This window comes from Ornithorhynchus anatinus, chromosome 11 (assembly GCF_004115215.2).
Source record: "Ornithorhynchus anatinus isolate Pmale09 chromosome 11, mOrnAna1.pri.v4, whole genome shotgun sequence".
NCBI lineage: Eukaryota > Metazoa > Chordata > Mammalia > Monotremata > Ornithorhynchidae > Ornithorhynchus > Ornithorhynchus anatinus.
This window is the reverse complement of record NC_041738.1, coordinates 9766732-9784442: the sequence shown is the minus strand read 5'-3', so window position 1 is coordinate 9784442 and position 17711 is coordinate 9766732. Positions and strand designations below refer to the sequence as shown.

The 17711-nt window shown below is 46.4% G+C and overlaps 1 protein-coding gene across 2 annotated transcripts in view; it reads right to left on the bottom strand.

Moving 5' to 3' along the window:
- Positions 1-6: 6 nt before the first annotated feature.
- Positions 7-17711, bottom strand: part of PRDM10 (PR/SET domain 10) — a 110759-nt gene continuing 93054 nt past the window's right edge. For both annotated transcript variants that reach the window (XM_029075121.2, XM_029075122.2), the window contains 7 exons: positions 16335-16535; positions 14423-14566; positions 13192-13362; positions 9658-9798; positions 6503-6674; positions 4753-4865; positions 7-3119 (listed from right to left, as the gene is read on the bottom strand). In XM_029075121.2, coding sequence (XP_028930954.1) covers positions 2907-3119; positions 4753-4865; positions 6503-6674; positions 9658-9798; positions 13192-13362; positions 14423-14566; positions 16335-16535 — 1155 coding nt within the window. In that variant the 3' untranslated portion in view covers positions 7-2906. The remainder of the gene's footprint in view (positions 3120-4752; positions 4866-6502; positions 6675-9657; positions 9799-13191; positions 13363-14422; positions 14567-16334; positions 16536-17711) is intronic.

The window sequence follows — 17711 nt, the reverse complement described above, 5'->3', positions numbered from 1 at the left end:
AGCACATTCATTATTAAAAAAAGAAAATATTTATTAATTTTTTACACCTGTTGGGTAGCACAAGACTATTAACACTATAACTCACTGAATGTACAATAAACATACACGCTTAAATAAAACAACATGGTCAAAATGTTGCAGCTAGGAGGTCAGCTTCAGATTTTAGCCCTAGCTGCTTTAGCAAATTCTTGGGAAGATGATCCTTTTTATGAGAGCCTCAAGGTCCCTGGATGCAGGTGACAATAATTTAGAGCCCCTTTCTCCCACCTCACTGGTGAGACTCTGGTTCGACAAAGCACGAAGGAGGTCCAGTTTACCACAGTTACTGTGGTAGGAGAGTGTTTTTAGTAAAGGAAAATGGCTATGTTTGTGAGCCCCATTCAACAGAGAAAACAGCCCGAACCCAATGCGGCCTACTGCAAAAATCTTTATCTTCTGCAGGTCAGAGGTCTAACAGTGTCCACGTCTGATAACCATGGGCTGCAACACAAACACTGGCCATATTGCTTGGCTAAATAGGGTTTTCACGTTATCTTCCTCAAGACCAGGTCACCTCAAGAATCCAATGCCTTGGGATGATATGCAAAATGCTTGGTTTTAACTATATGAATGTCGTCATTGTCACCTGCATCCCTTATTTGAAAATTTAAAATTCAGCTCCAGGGTCCTAGGTTCTTCTGTGATGCCACAAAAGAAGGGGCATCTTGGGAAGACAGACAGGCCGAGAACTTTGACACAGTGACTACAACAATGCCTGGTTTAACTCAAATTCATGAGCACAGGACAAATATTCCAATCATTAATCGTTTTCCATTTGAACAAATGAATATTACATTTAGTAAAAAAAAAGAGAAAAATATCCCCGTGGAACAATTTATCAGACGAAAGAGATGGACCTGCAATTATCAAAATAAAAATTGGACCTCTTTAAAATTCCACAACTTTCAGGCATTAATCTTTCTAAAGAAGATATCGGCATATTTTCAAGATCACTGCATTTGTATGAACTTGAACCAGTTTATAGTCATCCATGTGCCTAATATTTCCATCTGAAAAAACCCAGGATTGCCAAATCTGTTAACCTAGATGTCTCACACTGTCAGCTTCTCCAGTTACTCTGGATTCCAGCCACTGCTTCAAACCTTCAGTGAATTAATGTCTACATTTAGGTAGAAACAGTTTTAAAAATATTACCTAATTGATCAATATATAAGAGTTTTGGTGGCATGCAGAAATTTGTTTCAAGCAAATTAACTATGTCTCCTAAAAAAAAACAACTATACTTTTTGACTTGTCTATCAAGTCACAGGCATTTCATCATCCTACAACTTCAATATTTCTGCTTAAGTTGGAAATTCCTTTTTGTAGAAAATGAGAGGTTTTTCTACCTTGGGAGAGTTAATCAACTAAAATTTTAATTCGTTAGTAGCTGGGTCCCAGTGGTCTGATCAGGTCACAACTTTTTATTTCTGGAGCAGCTGTTGGGAAGTCAGAAAATCTCTTCTCCCCATGAATTGCAAAGTCCATTCAAACCCAGAATAAGACCCCCGAAGAATAGCAAACGTGAGGAAAAATAGCCCCCACGAAGTAGATATTTAAAAAAAAATCTCTCAGGCCCTACATCGTATCGGAATCTCTGAACAAAAACCAATTCTCCTAGATCGAGTAATCTCAAGGAATTGCTTTGAGTCTATTAGTAGTGGTCCCCTGGTGTTTTCTATATTTCCTGAGTCTAATATTGGTCATTTTATTAAGAGGTCCAAGAGAATTTCAGGGTGTCGAGTTAAAAACATGAGGGAAATTTGGACGGGCCAACTTTCCAACTAACCTTCATGAATATATTTTGTTTTAAGGCAACCAAACAAAACCAAAAAACCCCCACATTGAACTGTGTCTCTGAGAGCGGTTAGGGGATACCCATCTGGATGAAGGCAGATGGTGTCCACCCGCCATCGGTGACCCAAAAGTGAACCGTGACTGAACTGAAAGCACTAGAGGTTTCAAGAGCCTTTTTACTTTCAAATTAGCAAGTAAAAATTAGCGGTCTGCTCCTCCTCCTCCATTCCCTCTCCCTTCCAATCCTAACTGTTGTCAAATGCGAGGAACCACAGTCTGTCGGTGAATTAAAAAGTTACCGCTGCTCCCACTGGACCTTGCCTCTTTCTAAACTCCTCTGCTCAGATTCAGGAGAGATTCAGAGTCACCAGTACGGACTACAGAAAACATCGGTTCTCTGAAGATGATTCTATCCGAGGTGAGCGTTGCTCAAAAACTATTTCCAGAGGAAAGACCCCAAGAGAAGAATAATTTAAAGGCAGTGTGTTCACAGTCTCTTCAACGCCCCTTCCTCCCGACCCTCGAGGTGGTCGGCATTTGGTCATCGTTTGGCTTTTGTGGCTCAATGTGGGCCCTCCCCTCCCATTTGAAGAACTTAAAGTCATGCAAGGAAGCTGTCCCATGGGGCGGTCAGAATAGTGTTTTAAGTGTAAATGTTGGGAATTTATAGGGCATGTTCAGCCAGTGACTGCTAACTTGGCAAATCTTTTTCCCACCTTTGGTACAAACGCAATGAACTCTCTCTAGGTACTTCTTCAAAGGAAAAAGTAAGGCTCATCTGATGAATCAAAACTACAGCAAGTCCAGGTTTCTGGGCTTTTTCTCCTACTGCAATGCTCCTTGGCCCTAAAACAGCCAGATAACACGACAGTACTTCTCGACGGCTAGGAGAACTGAATCCAGTTGAGTTCAGCTTTGATGACCACAGCTGTAAAATGCACTGTTGATCGACAGCTTCATGAATGGAGGTCTCGAGCTCTTGGGTGAATAATAAATTAACGAGTTCCAGGGGCTGGGATTTGGTGGGAGATGGTCAGACACACCGAGATGACTTTACTCCAACTCTGAGGTTATGGTTTCGTGATGTGCACTTCACTGCTGCCATTCCCGTTGGTGGTTGTAGTAATGATGTATTGCGTGGTCTGCTGGGGGTTGGTCGTCTGGGGCTCCAGGGCATCGGTATGAGCAGGTGGCTGGGACACGCCCACCTGAACCCCACTGGAGAGAGCAGAGGCTTGCTTTTCTTCCAAGTCTGGCTGCCCTTCTGATATCACATAATGAGTCTACAGAGAGGGAGGGAAGGAGAAAGAGAGAGAGTGGGTTAGATCTTGAAGAGAGGTGAGGTCTGGATGGGATTATACAAAGGCAAAGAAGGAAGAAGGTGCATGAAAACATCAAATCTCTGGAATCCAACAGACAAGCTCCAAAATTCTAACGCTGAAGGCCACCCTTCCTCCACACACCTGGGTGGTTTTGTGGAACCCAGGTTTGGTGCGGGGCAGCCCGGTGGCAGGGGGGCTTCATGGGACCCACTTCATGCTGGAGTCACTGAGCGGAAAAGGGGTTGACAGGGTGGGGTCGGTTCCAAGGCCTGAGACCCCGTAAGGCTGGAGGGGTTCCAGTACCACCTGGGGATCCAAAAGGCTCTGGAGAAGAAGTGGGGAAGCCTGGCTTCTTCCGTACTATTTTTTTTAAATGGCATCTGCTATGCGTCTACAACATGCCAAGCACTACACTAAATGCTGGAGTAGATACAAGCTAATCAGATTGGACACAGTCCATGTGCCATATGAGGCTCACAGTCCTAATCCCCATTTTACAGATGAAGTAACTGAGGCACAGAGCAGTGAAGTGACTTGCCCTAGGTCACAGAGCAGACAGGTGGCAGAGCTGGGGCCTTCTTCAGGACCCTCGCTCTCAGAGAAGCAGAACAGCAGGGGACCCCAGAACCTCCTCGACCTCACGGGGATGTCCCCAAAGAAGTAACTGTCTGTTCTACCTCAAAGCATCTTGGTGGTCCCAGGGTGCCTCCAAACTGCCCCAGCAGCTGAGGTAGGGAGGAGGACAGAAATCTCCAGTGATGTTAGACTGGCATTCAAAAACGCACTGACATATCTTCACTAAGCTTTCGTACGAAGAGAATGGGATGAATCACTTCCAAGGGCATTTTACCTGTGTCTTGAGACTGTCAGGCAACTGCAGTGGACAGTCCTGGACTACTATAAACAAAACTCATTGGAACACTGAAATTTATCAGGAAGAAGGAACACCATTGGGTAGCAAAGAAAGACGCACACATTTTAATTTCTCCTTGTTTCATGCCAACCACTCGGTAAAGAAGGAAGTGGAAACAGCATATTCAACTCCAAAAGAACATGCGTGAGGAACGTATTTCTGAGGAGCAGCTTGGCCTAGTAGAAAGAGCCCAGGCCTGGGAAGCAGAGGACGTGGGTTCTAATCCCGGCTCTGCCACATGTCTGCTGGGTGACCTTGGGTGAGTCAATTCACTTCTCTGGGCCTCAGTTACCTCATCTCTAAAATGGGGATGAAGAATGCGAGCCCCATGTGGGACAGGGGCTTTGCCATCCCGATTATCTTGAATCTACCCTGGCCCTTCCAACAGTGCTTACCACGTAGTAAGCACTAAAAATACCATTATTATTATTATTGGTATTAAGTGACTGCCCAAAGACAAATACAAACTGAACTATTTGAAGCCTTTCCAGTACTCCTTTCAAGAAAGGGAGGAAAAATCTTCAGGAATCTATGAGAGCAGAATAGTGGGCTTCCAGTGTCGGTAGAAGTAGTGATCACTGGCAGCCGGAACAGAATAGACTGGGTTGGATTGGGTCATGTGACAAATATCGAAATGAAAAATCTGTTCCGCCTCCCAACAAGCAGAAGAGTGTTACCCACCTGAGTGACCGCTTTAACTTGGCCGGTGTTCACAGTGGTGACAGGAGTCGCTACAGCAGTTTCTGCAATCACGTACTGACCTTGGGGAATAGTCATCATCTGAATCTCGGGTGCTGAAACACAGAAAATGCTCAGAGTTTAATCGGTTTTGGTGTGACAGTTTATGGAAAAAAGATACCTCTCCATTAGTTCAACTCCTCACAGAAGTGAACCACTCTGAGAAAAGTATGTACTTTCATCTTCTTCGCAGCACTCATGCACATTTGCATATTATTGATAAATTCGTACACTTAATGATTGTTTCAGCTATTTTGCCCTGATGTGTTTGCCCTGCTTCCTGCATATACTTGGTCTTCCTCGGCTTTCACTGTCTGTAATCAATCAATCGGAGATATTTATTGAGTGCTTGCTCTGTGTAATCAATCAATGGTATTTACGAGTTCCTACCGTGTGCAATCACTCAATCGATCAGCGATATTTACTGAGTGCTTACTGTGGGCAATCAATGGCATTTATTGAGCACTTACAGTGCGCAGAGCCCTGTACTAAGCACTTGGAAGAGTAAAATACAATATCCTTGGTAACGACGATCCTTTCCCGCAACAAGCTTATGGTCTAGATGGGGAGTCAGATTGACATAAATAAATAATTTATGCTATATAATTTATAAATATGTACATAAATGTTGTGGGGCTGAGGGTGGGGTGAATACCAAATGGCCAAAGGTTACAGATCCAACTGCAGCACACTCTACTAAGCGCTTGGGGGAGAGTACAATATATAGAGTTGGTAATAATAATACTAATAATGATATTTGTTAAGCACTTACTATGGGCCAGGCACTGTACTAAATGCTGGGGTCGATACAGGCAAATCGAGTTGGACGCAGACCCCTGTCCCATGTGGGGCTCATAGTCTCAGTCCCCATTTTTCCGATGAGGTCACTGAGGCACAGAGAAGTGAAGTGTCTTGCCTAGGGTCCCTTTGCAGACAAGCAGCCCACAAGGAGCTCTCATGATTTCTGTCTTCCCCCAGTGTGGATTATCAGCTTGGAGGGAGGGAATGTGGATTTTGCTGCAGTAGTCCCTCCCAAGATATATCAAACAATCATATTTATTGAAAGCTTACTGTGTGCAGAGCATTGTACTTAGCACTTGGTCTCCCAATGTAACAGAGGTGGTAGACCCGTTCCCCTCCCACAATGAGTTTATAAAAAAATTACAGATATGTACATAGGTGCTGTGGGGCTGAGGGAAGGGTGAATTAATAAATAAACAAATAAATAAATACATGGTTTCTGCCTTCAGGCTTGGTACACACCCAGCACTCAGTCAGCCTCTGAATCATTATTTGGTTGATTATAATCACCAGTCCTTGGGCTCCAACGGTCCTTTGGAAGGCTTGGGCAGATGAAGGCTGCCCTCATGTCAAAGAGGTGCACTGACCCTCTTCAAACTGGTTTTGAAATTGATCTGAGAGACTGTTCAACAGTATAAGGCTACCCACCCTCCCTCAGCAAGGTAAAAGGAGTGAAACCACAATCTTTTCCACTTGCTCTACACAATCCGTACTTTACTGCACTGAGTAGACAATCAGTTACTCCCGGTGGTGCCTTTATTCGGTTTCCTTACCTCGGGATTGACCCACCATTTCCTTGCCTCCTCTGGTCTACAAAACTGGCAGTGAAAAGAAGAAAGAGAAGGCAGATTTTTGGAAGGAAGGAAAGGCCTGGCCCTCTCTTCTTACTTACTGTAGTTCCGGTAGGGGTTCCAGGTGCTTGGTAGATATGTGTGTTGTACTGAGGAGCCCTGCTGCTGTTGCTGAAGAGTCTGGCCTTGTGTGGAAGCGTTAGTTTGCATTTGGGTGGGACTGAGCCCCTGCTGAGTCTGCTGGGCGGAGGGGCTCAACGGGGGACCGGCCACCTGGAATTTCAAGGCAGAGGAAGAACAGAACTATCATTTCGGGTCCAGCCTGGGGAGGCAGGCAACATGATACCTCTGGGGAGTGAATCAATCGATGGAATTTATTGAATGCTTACCGTGTGAAGTGCTAAAATTATCCCTTTCCTACCCATCCAAACTGCTACCACATTAATCCAAGCACTTATCCTATTCCCTCTTGATTACTGCATCAGACTCTTTGCTGACCTCCCTCCCTCCTGTCTCTCCCCACTCCAGTCCCTACTTTTCATTCATTCAATAGTATTTAGTGAGCTCTTACTATGTGCAGAGCACTGTACTAAGCACTTGGAATGTATAAATCGGTAACAGATAGAGACAGTCCCTGCACTTCGACGGGCTTACAGTCTAATCGGGGGAGACAGACAGACAAGAACAATGGCAATAAACAGAATCAAGGGGAAGAACATCTCATTAAAACAATAGCAAATAAATAGAATCAAGGTGATGTACATCTCATTAACAAAATAAATAGGGCATCTAACTCGCCACCAACTCTTTGCCCTCATCTTGCCTCTGGCCTGGAATTCTCTTCCCTTTCGTATCCACCTTGAAAGTCTTATTAAAATCACATCTCCTCCAAGAGGCCTTCCCCGACTGCTCTCATTTCCTCTATTTGGGTTTGTCCCTTTAATCACCGCACTCTCAGCCTCACAGCACTTACATCAATTATTTCTTTATTTTATATTAATGTCTGTCTCCCCCTCTATATTGTAAGCTTGTGGGCAGGGAACGGCTCAACCAACGCTATTGCATTTTACTCCCCCAAGCGCTTAGTACAGTGCTCTGCACCCAGTAAGCACTCAGTAAATGTAACTAATTGATTTAAGACCACTGTACTAAGTATTCGGAAGAGTACACTGCAAAAGAGTCCATAGACACATTCCCTGCCTACGAGGAACTCACAGTTTATTCAATTCATTCAATAGTATTTATTGAGCGCTTACTATGTGCAGGGCACTGTACTAAGCGCTTGGAATGTACAAATCGGTAACAGATAGAGACAGTCCCTGCCCTTTGATGGGCTTACAGTCTAATCGGGGGAGACGGACAGACAAGAACAATAGCAATAAAGTTTAGAGTTCAAGGTCAGAGGCAGCATGCCCTAGTGGATAGAATCCACTAGGAGTCAGAAGGACTTGGGTTCTAATCCCAGCCCCGCCACTTGTCTACTGCTTGACCTTGGGCAAATCACTTCACTTTTTTGGGCCTCAGTTCCCTCATCTGTAAAATGGGGATTAAGACTGTGAGCCCCATGCGGGATGGGGACTGTGGCCAATTCTATTTGCTTGTATCCAACCCAGCGCTTAGTACAGTGCCTGGCACTGTAACTGAGGCACAGAGAAGTGAAGTGACTTGGGAAAGATCACACACCAGACAGGTGGCAGAGCTAGGATTAGAACCCAGGTTCTTTTGACCACCCCCCCAGCCCCATACTCTTTCCACTAGACCACACTGCTTCCTCTCCTCTACCTCTCCCCTTTCCTCTTACTGCTGGCAGCAACAGCTGGCGCCATGAAGCAGCCACACAACACAATTGTATCACCACCTTGACGTCAAATTTCACATGGTGGAGAGAACATACATTCTGTGATTGGCTGTTTATGCCCCAACTGTTCTAAAATTTCATTTTATCTGGCTTTCCTGGCTGTAGAGGATCTTCAAAAACTTCAGAAAAGGAAAGCCTCAAAATGTGAAAATGAAACAGAAAGTGTAATTGTCCCTGAGGCAGGGAGAGACTAAATGACTTGTTTATAGTCAAGCAATCAGTAACAGATATAAACAGAGCCCACAGTCACAACCTTCAGCCCTCTTCCACTGGGTTTTCAGTCAGTCAACCCTATTTATCGAGCGGTTATTGAGTGAAGAGCACTGTACTAACTGATTAGAAGAAGACAATATAACAACATAACAGACACATTACTTGCCCACAGTGAGCTTACAGTAAAGAGGTTTTCTCCTCCAGGGGCTAGAAAGAGATACAAGTAGCTCTAGTCATTGCAGAAAAGGTTTTCAAATTTCACCCGTAGATCCCTTCACCCTTTCACTGAACTGTAGAGCATAGTAGTTATTAAATGGGCCCACAATATCACCTAGCTATTTAGGGCAAGGAGGAAAGAAAATTTTGATACCTAGTAAAAACTACTGGAAGTTAATGACCCTATTGTGAATTTAGTCAGAAAACCAGAATAAACATTCTGAACAATGACCCGGATCATTATGACCATGACAGGGATGACTCAATGTTCCCAAGACTCTCCTTAATCAGAACGGATATCAAGCTAAGACTTAACAAGGATCCGAATGCCTTCTCGTAGGCCTCGTGTTGGCAACTAACCACCAATTTAGCCTTACGTGGATTGGTGGGGTACATGATACATACCTCTCCCTAATGCCCAAGGGATATTATAAGGGCAAAAATGAGGTGAGTAATGTGCAACCACATCTGGAAAGTAAATTCCAGCTATCATACAATAATAATAATAATAATGATATTGGTATTTGTTAAGAGCTTATTATGTGCCGTGCACTGTTCTAAGCGCTGGGGTAGACACACGGTAATCAGGTTGTCCCACTTGAGGCTCACAGTTTTAATCCCCATTTTACAGATGAAGGAACTCAGGCACCGGGAAGTCAAGTGACTTGCCCAAAGTCACACAGCTGACAGGTGGTAGAGCCGGGATTAGAACCCATGACCTCTGACTCCTAAGCCCGGGATCTTTCCAGACAACCACAGCTCAAGAGAGCTGCGCTTTAGCCTTTTTGAGCTATCAAAATTCTCCCTCAACTACCCCACTGACAAACTGATCTTGGGGGACCCACTGAGGCATCATCTGCTCCAGCCATCTTGATTGGATCGCTGCATCCCAAGAAAGGAGGAGAAAGGGAGGGAGAGAGAAAGAGAGAGGAAGGGAGGAAAGGGAAAGGGAAGGAGAAAGGGAGTTACCTGGGCAGAAGTTGGTGCCGGAGCAGTAGGCTCAGCGACCTGGATATGCTGCACTTGAATGGCGTGTTGGGTGTACGTCTGGGGATCGTGGAGTTGACCGACGTCCACCGTGGAATGCTGGGCCTGGTGGGGTGAGGTGGCCTGGAGAAAAGAAAGGGGAGCAGCTTGAGAAAACCATTGGGAGATAAAGATCTTCGTGGCCACGCAAGCTCTGTTTGTAACAGTCGCTACTTGTAAATATCATTATGTTCATCTCCCCTGTTAGAGTGCAGGTTACCGCTGGGCTGGAAATTTGAGTCTCCCTGCTCCCAAGTGCTTAGCACTCAAGTACACATATCTGCTTAGTGAAGCAGCATGGTCTAGTGGAAAGAAAATGGGGCTGCGAGTCAGAGGACCTGGGTTCTGATTCCGGCTTCACCATTTTTCTGCTGTGTGAACTTGGGAAAGTCATAACTTCTCTGTGTCTCAGTTTCTTCTTCTGTAAAATATGGATTATATCCTTCTCCCACTGACTCTCTCTCTGGAAACCCCATGTGGGACAGGGACAGTGTCCAAGCTATTACCTTATATTTACCCCAGCATGTAGTACAGTGCTTGGCACAGAGTAAGCTTAATAAGTACCAGTATTATTATTATTATCATTATTATTTTGACCTACCTAGTTATAAATACTTCTATGTTTGTCTCCCCCCATTGGAGTGTAAGTTCTGTGTGGGCAGGGACTGAGTCATTTCATTATTCTGAACTGCCCAGGAGCCTAGTACAATTCACCAAACCAAGTGGGCAGTCATAAATTATTATTACTACTACAACTAATAATAATTGTGGTATTTGTTATGTGCTTTCTGTGTGTCCAGCACTGTACTAAGTGCTGGGGTGAATACAAGCAAATTGGGTTGGACACAGCCCCATCCCATGTGGAGTTCACAGCCTCACTCCCCATTTTACAGATGAGCTAACTGAGACAAAGAGATGTGAAGTCACATGGCAGACAAGTGCTGGAGCCGGATTAGAACTCATGGTCTTCTGACTCCCAAGCCCGTGCTCTATCCACCACGCTATGCTGCTTCTGTAACTACTACTGACAGCATTACAAAGATTGAGGGAATTCCAGAGGCAGGTTGGTGGCTCACAGAATTATAGTTAGTTTAGGAAGAAATCTCACTCTTCTGAAATAAACTCCCAGTACTCTAATGAAATGAGGAGTTAGATGGAAGAGAATGACATTGTCTCTTTTGGGCCTTTTAATAGCCATTTCTCATCATTTCACAGTTCACAATTTGAGTGGTTGGTTCTTGAGAAGAGGAGTGAGAAATTTCAGGCTCTGGCGTCCTTCAACTTGAATGACTTCCCCTCTACTAATTAAAATGAGGCCATTATTTAGATTGTCACTGTTGACCCACTCTAAGAGCCAGGATGAGGCCACAACAGTGAACAAGAAGCCGGATGCAGCTTACTTAAAGCTCCCACGTTAGCTACTTTGGTATTTTCAGACCTGCCTCAGCTCTGCACAGACAGACATTTCAACCGACTCAGAATCTGTTGGGTGAATACATTTTTCCCCGCTCAATTAGCACAACAGTGGTTGTGGGAGGTTTCCTTCCCTCAGCTACTGTCAGGGAATATAAATGGCCCACTAATTAGTCCGTGAGAGGGGACTGAAACTCAGAGATTCCTTTCTGACGTGCAGAGAATGGACACAAATTGCTCTTCACGGAACTGGGTCACCCATTGGCCCTCTTTATCAATTCATCATCGGTCTTCAAATTTCACTCTGTGGTTGCTGGCCAGGTGGCAATCTCTGAGGACGGGGGCTCGGGGGCAGGGATGACCAGGTCATGGATGGGCCAAGCTCACCCCATGTCACTCACTGCCCAGTGATGGGGGCAACCGGAGTCCCGAAGGTCGATGGCAGAAATCAACTCTCCACACTGACCCTGGAAATCCCCTTTGTCACTGGGGCCCTGCCAATCCAGGTGGGGTTAGGGAGGGAGGAGTATTTCCTGGTTCAGTAAACAACAAATATCAGGTAAACAGAGAGGTGCAGAGAATGTCCCAAAGCATGGGCTTTTTTATGGTACTGGCTAAGCACTTACTATGTGCCAGGCACTGTTCTAAGCACTGGGGTAGAAACAAGTTAATCAAGTAGGATGCAGTTCCTGACTCACAAACAGCTCACAGAATTAATCCCCATTTTACGGTTGGAGTAACTGAAGCCCAGAGAAGTGAAGTGACTTGCCCAAGGTCACAAGGCAGACAAGTGACAGAGCCGAGTTTAGAATGCAGATCCTTCTGACTCCCAAGCCCGGGCTCTATCCACTTGGCCATGCTGCTTTTGCTCAGGTCTCACACTCCAGTCCCTGAGGCACTCAAAGAACTGAACAGAGACTATCTCTATTTGTTGCTGAATTGTATTTTCCAAGTACTTAGTACACTGTTCTGCACAAGTAAGTGCTCAATAAATACGACTGAGTGAATAAATGAGTGAACCCTTTTGGGGATTCAGGACTGTCCCTAGGATAGAAGGGCTATGAGAGAGAGAACCCAAATGCCAAGCTGAAATTTAAGGTAGCAAGTGGCAGCTTGGTGACTATAAATGCCAAGCACTGGCCATCAAATTGTATTGATTAGCCCCGCCACTCCACCTCATATAGGCATGGTGCATTTGTGAAAGCTGCACAAATATGGTAGCTTACTGTTTTCTAGCAAAGGCTTTGGTCAGGCCTTGTAGCAGTAACAGTATTAACTGTATTTATTAATCCCATTCTGAGGGCAGAGCACTGTAGTGGGCAATGGAAAAACACACAGAAGAGGTGAACCGTGTCGAGCCTGCCCTTGAGGCAAAGCAGCAGACTATACCATAATTAAGAGTGGACATCCTCCCATTAGAGTGTAAGTTCCTTGTGGGCAGGGAACGCTTCCCTTGGTTACTGCTACCTTCCCAAAGAACCTAGCACAGTGCACCACACCTGGTGGGCACTCAATAAATGCTACTACTAACATACATTCATTCATTGTATGTGTGAACTCAATAAATGCTACTACTAACATACATTCATTCATTGTACTGTGTGCAGAGCACTGTACTAAGAGCTTAATAACATAAATGATAGAGAAAAGTGAATAAATCCATCAGTCAATTAGAAAAGGGTAAACCCATGATAGTAATAATAATAGTATTTGTTAAGCCCTTAGAATGTGCCAAGCAGTGCATTGAGTGATGAAGTAGATTCAAGATGATCAGGTTGGACACAGTCCCTATCTGACACAGGGCTCACAGACTAAGAAAGAGATAGAATAGGTATTGAATCCCCACTTTACCGATGAGGAAACTGAGACCCAGAGAAGTGAAGTGACTTGTCCAAGGTTACGAAGCAGGCAAGTGGTAGAGCTGGGACCAGAAGTCAGGACCTCTGATGCCCTGTGCTCTTTCCACGAGACCACGCTGGAGCTGAGGGCTGGTGGGAAGGTGGGAGATTAATCAGGTGGGCAGTAATCGTAAGAGTCACTGCGACAAAGCAATATGAAACACACCTGGGCCACCTGAACGACTTGTAGTTGTATATGCTGAGGTGGCTGCAGACCGGTTGTGGATTGTGAAACGGGGATATACTGGATCCTCTGGTAGTCCCCCTGAGGAGTTCGGTAGTCCGTCGTCAGGGTCTGGGACAGCTCCGTCATGGCTTGGGTGAGCAGATCTGTCGTCTGGGAAGAAACACACAAAGAACAAGTCATTCACAATATCCCCTCGGCCCACCGGATGGGGAAACGTAACCTTTTATTTATGGTATTTGTTAAGCGCTTGCTATGTGCCAAGCACTGTCCCAAGTGCTGCAGTAGATAAAAGGTAGTCAGGCTGTCCCACGTGGGGCTCACGGTCTTTTATCCCCATTTTCCTGATGAGTTAACTGAGGCCTAGAGAAGTGAAGTGACTTACCCAAGGTCACACAGCAGACAAGTGAAGGAGACAGGGTTAGAAGCCATGACCTTCTGACTCCCAGGCCCATGCTCTAACCACTACATCATGCTGCTTAAAGCAGTGATTAAGATTGTGAGCCCCACGAGGGACAAGGAGTGTGTCCAAACTGATGAGCTCGTATCTACCCCAGCACTTAGTACAGTGCCTGACACATAGTAAGTACTTAACAAATACCACAGAGCACCACACTAAGTGCTTGGGAAAGTACAATAGCTTATCCCCTTTTTACAGATGAAGATACTGAGGCCCAGAGGTTAAGGGACTTGGCCAAGATCATACAGCAGACCGGTCAATGTGGCACAGCTGGGATTAGAAATGGAGTCTTGTGATTCCCATCTTTTTACTCTTTTCATTAGGCTGTGCTGATAAATTCAAGGGAAAGCAGAGGAGGTTGGGGAGATGAGAGGAGGAGGAGAACATGTATATGGAGAGGTGGGAAAGGGATGGGGGGAGGGTGGGAAAGGGATGGGGGGAGGTAGGTGGGGAGAGAGAGAGAGAGAGAGAGAGAGAGAGAGAGAGACTGAAGTAGAGGGGAATGGGAATATTAACAGACTGGACTGTAGTACCGTTGGGTAGGAGATTCAGGAGTGAACTGGGGTAGCAGAAACCTCCCTTGTGGCAAGATCAATAAATCAATGGTATTGATTGATCCATGGTTCCCATGTTAGGGTTCAAAAGGTATGCAATCACATGTACAATGGCCCGGGTGTGAGACCAGGGCACCAGACCCTAATTGCTGCCATGCACCCCCAGGACAGAAGGGCCACTCAATGGACGCTTTCTTACCACCACGGTCTCTCCGGTGGCATTATCTGTGGTTAGAACAGCTGGTGTGGCACTGATTACGGCCGTCGTCAACGGGGGGTGGACCGTGTTGGAGACCTGGGCGAACTCGGGGTGCTTCTTGCGAATGTGCTGCACCATCTTGGTCTGTGGGGGGCAGTCCAGAGAGAGAGGAAGTTAGGCACTAGGACATGGACTGACTTCAATCAGAGCAAGGAAGTGTGACTTACAAGTCTAGACTCTTCAGCCCTTTTCACAGGGAGAAGACAACTTCCACACATTGAGGGAAAGGGTTAGGGAGGACCAGGGCCAACGGAGGAGCCAGGCACCACAGACGTTAAACATGACAATTCGACACAGGGCAGTCTTTGTGAGTGTGGAGTGTGGCCAGGACTGTGGGTCCCGCTGTTGGCCTTCGAAGTCTCACCGGCCCCCATGGGTGAATTTCATCAATGATGGCCCCATCTTCTAGTACAAAAGACAACTCTAGGTGAACGGGAGAAACTCAGGTGCCCAGAGGACAAGTGGCCCCCACAAGAGATCTAAAACTTCTGGCCTTTATTTCCTCTTTCTGTCCCTGGTATGAGGCGACCCTCGGTCTTGGAAACACCCGGCTGGGTGGATCCCATTAAAGCTGCTTTGTTTATCCAGCTTGAGAAGCCACCCGGAGTTACCTGCAGATAAGGAGGACCCCCAACCTCTCAAGCTGGAACACCAAACTCCTCAGCTAATAAAGGATGAGCAGAGAACTTGGGCCCAGAATTTGTAAGGAGCCCTGGCTGAGGGCAGGTTCCCTCACAGGATAGGCAAAAGAGCTGGGTGACCCCCTAGATGGAAGTATTCACTGAGCTTCTATTATGGGAGGGGAATTGTACTAAGCACTTGGGCAACTAGAACAGAGATGACAATCTAGTGGGAGCTCAGTCAACACTCCTCCGCCACGTAGTGGGCTGCAGTGGCCTCTGCCTTTCCAGACCAGTTTCTAAACCCCCGATGCCATCCCTGTGCCACCCCAGGGATTGTGAGTATCCCAGGAATCGTCCCAAAGTGTCAGCCAGTCAGTCGATCATATTTGTGGAGTGCTACTGTGTGCAGAGCACTGTGCTAAGCATTTGGGAGAGTACACTGCAACAATAAACAGACACACTCCCTTCCCACAACGAGCTTACGGTCTCAGTTGACAAACTCAGGCGTTGAAGGTAATCCCACTGGCCCCTCAGTCTTACAAAGTTTGTCGTCTCTGTTTTAGTAGCCCAAGTGATTCGTATACTGACCCGCACACAGAAGATGCTCAATGAATACTTCCGACTGAGGGTCAATCCAGCTCTTTTGTCTATCCTGTGGGGGAATCTGTCCAATGTCAGGGCTCCCGTTTGGGATAGCCGATGAATAGAGTACTTGGCTCTAAGCTACAAAGCACCATGGAACCCTGTTCCTCTAGCCATAGTACCTACTGGCTCTTGTTGTATATATCATTTTCCTTATTTTTATGGCTTCATCTTGAATCATGTGCCCGTCGCCAACCCCCTCCCCCTGTCTCTTACACTGTGAGTCCTTTCAGCTTAGGTACTGTGTCTAATTCTCATCCACACATTTCCCCCCTACCCCTCCCGGCTCTCCGCATCCAACAAAGTGCCTTGCACACAGTAGGCACTTAAGATCAACACTACTACTTTCTTTCAGCAACGCCCAGCACAGTGCTTTGCACACAGTAGGCAGTTAAAATCAATACTATGACTTTTTTCGGCAACACTCAGCACAGTGCTTTGCGAACGTTAGGCACTTTAGATCAATACTATGATTTTTCCGTGACGCGGCACAATCCTTTACACAGGGTAGGCTCTTAAAAACTACAATGGGGGGTCCAATCGTCCAAGGAGACCCTCCCCGCGCCGGGAACCCAGTCGGTCAGGACCTTGCTACTGTACTGTTTGGAGCAGTGAGGGCAGCAGACGGGAGGGGTGGCTATCGTGCCGGTCAGCTGCGTGTGCGTGCTCAGCATGGGGTCTGGCTCCCCGGGGCCGGCTGGACGCAGCTTCCGGATGCTCGGGGGCAGTTCCGCTCCCGGGTGGTTCTTGAGGATGTGGGCTTTGCGCTTGCTGGCGCTTTTGTAAACCTGCAAGAGCAAGCGGTTTGGAGTGAGAACGGCGTCTACTACAATCCGACTTTCGGAAGGTAGGGAAACGAGTGTCCAAGGAGTTAGTGGGGCTGTGTTGGGCGAACAAAACATAAAAATCGATGTCGTATTAGCAGAAGTGCATAGATTAGATCTATTCCACACGTTCCTGTCATCCCGTGTTTTAACATTTTAACGTCCAAATGCGTCGAATACGTTCAAATACACGGGAAGCAGGAGAGCCTAGAGGAGAGATCATGAGTCTGGGGTTCGAACACTAGCTCCACCACTTGTCTGGAGGGAGACCTTGGGTACGTCACTTCACTTCTCTGTGCCTCAGTTCCCCCACCTACCTGAAAAACGGGGATTAAGACTGTGAGCCCCATGTGAGACAGGGACCTTGTCCAACCTGATTAGCTTGCATCTAGCCCAGGGCTTATTACAGTGCCTGGCACAGAGTAAGCTCTTAAAAAAAATAACCCTTTAAAAACATCTAGAACAGTGTGAAAGTCAGAGGCCCGTGACCATGGAGGACAATGGCTAGATTCTGCCCTCTTGTGGGCTTCTGCCTTTTTGACTTTTTCCTGTCTGGCTCTCTTCAGACCTCTGACTTAGCATATGAAATCAATCAATGGTATTTCTTGAGTGCTGACTGCGTGCGAGGCGCTGTACTAAGCATTTGGCACTATCCATTTTACGGTGCCATGCGTTCCGCTCCTGGTCCAGTGGAAAGCGCATTTCTGTGGAAATCCTCATTCTGGGTTTTGCATGCAGCTGGCAAAAGTGGGCCAGGTCACACACCGTCTTCGCCACGTGCTGTACCCCCTCCCACCTGCTCACTCGCTGCACTTCAAGCCCCAGCGAGAACGCTACCCGGCGGGGAAGATAGAGGGCAAGTGATTCTATGCAAATGGCTGTCGAAAGAATCGATTCCTCCGCGCTGGGGCTCGGTCCTGAAGCCTCAGGCCCAATATGTTCACCTGGCGTTCCCGACGGGAGACTCCATCCATCATCATCTTAACGGGCAGTAGAAAGTTAATTGATCTCAGCCTCGATTATCCAAACTGAGGCTAGCCGAAATGACAACAGAGTTCAGAGAAAAATCGAAGACAAGGCTCTCTTGCATCACCAAACATGATTTTCTTCAATCACCTAAACTTTCAGTTGGTTGAACTA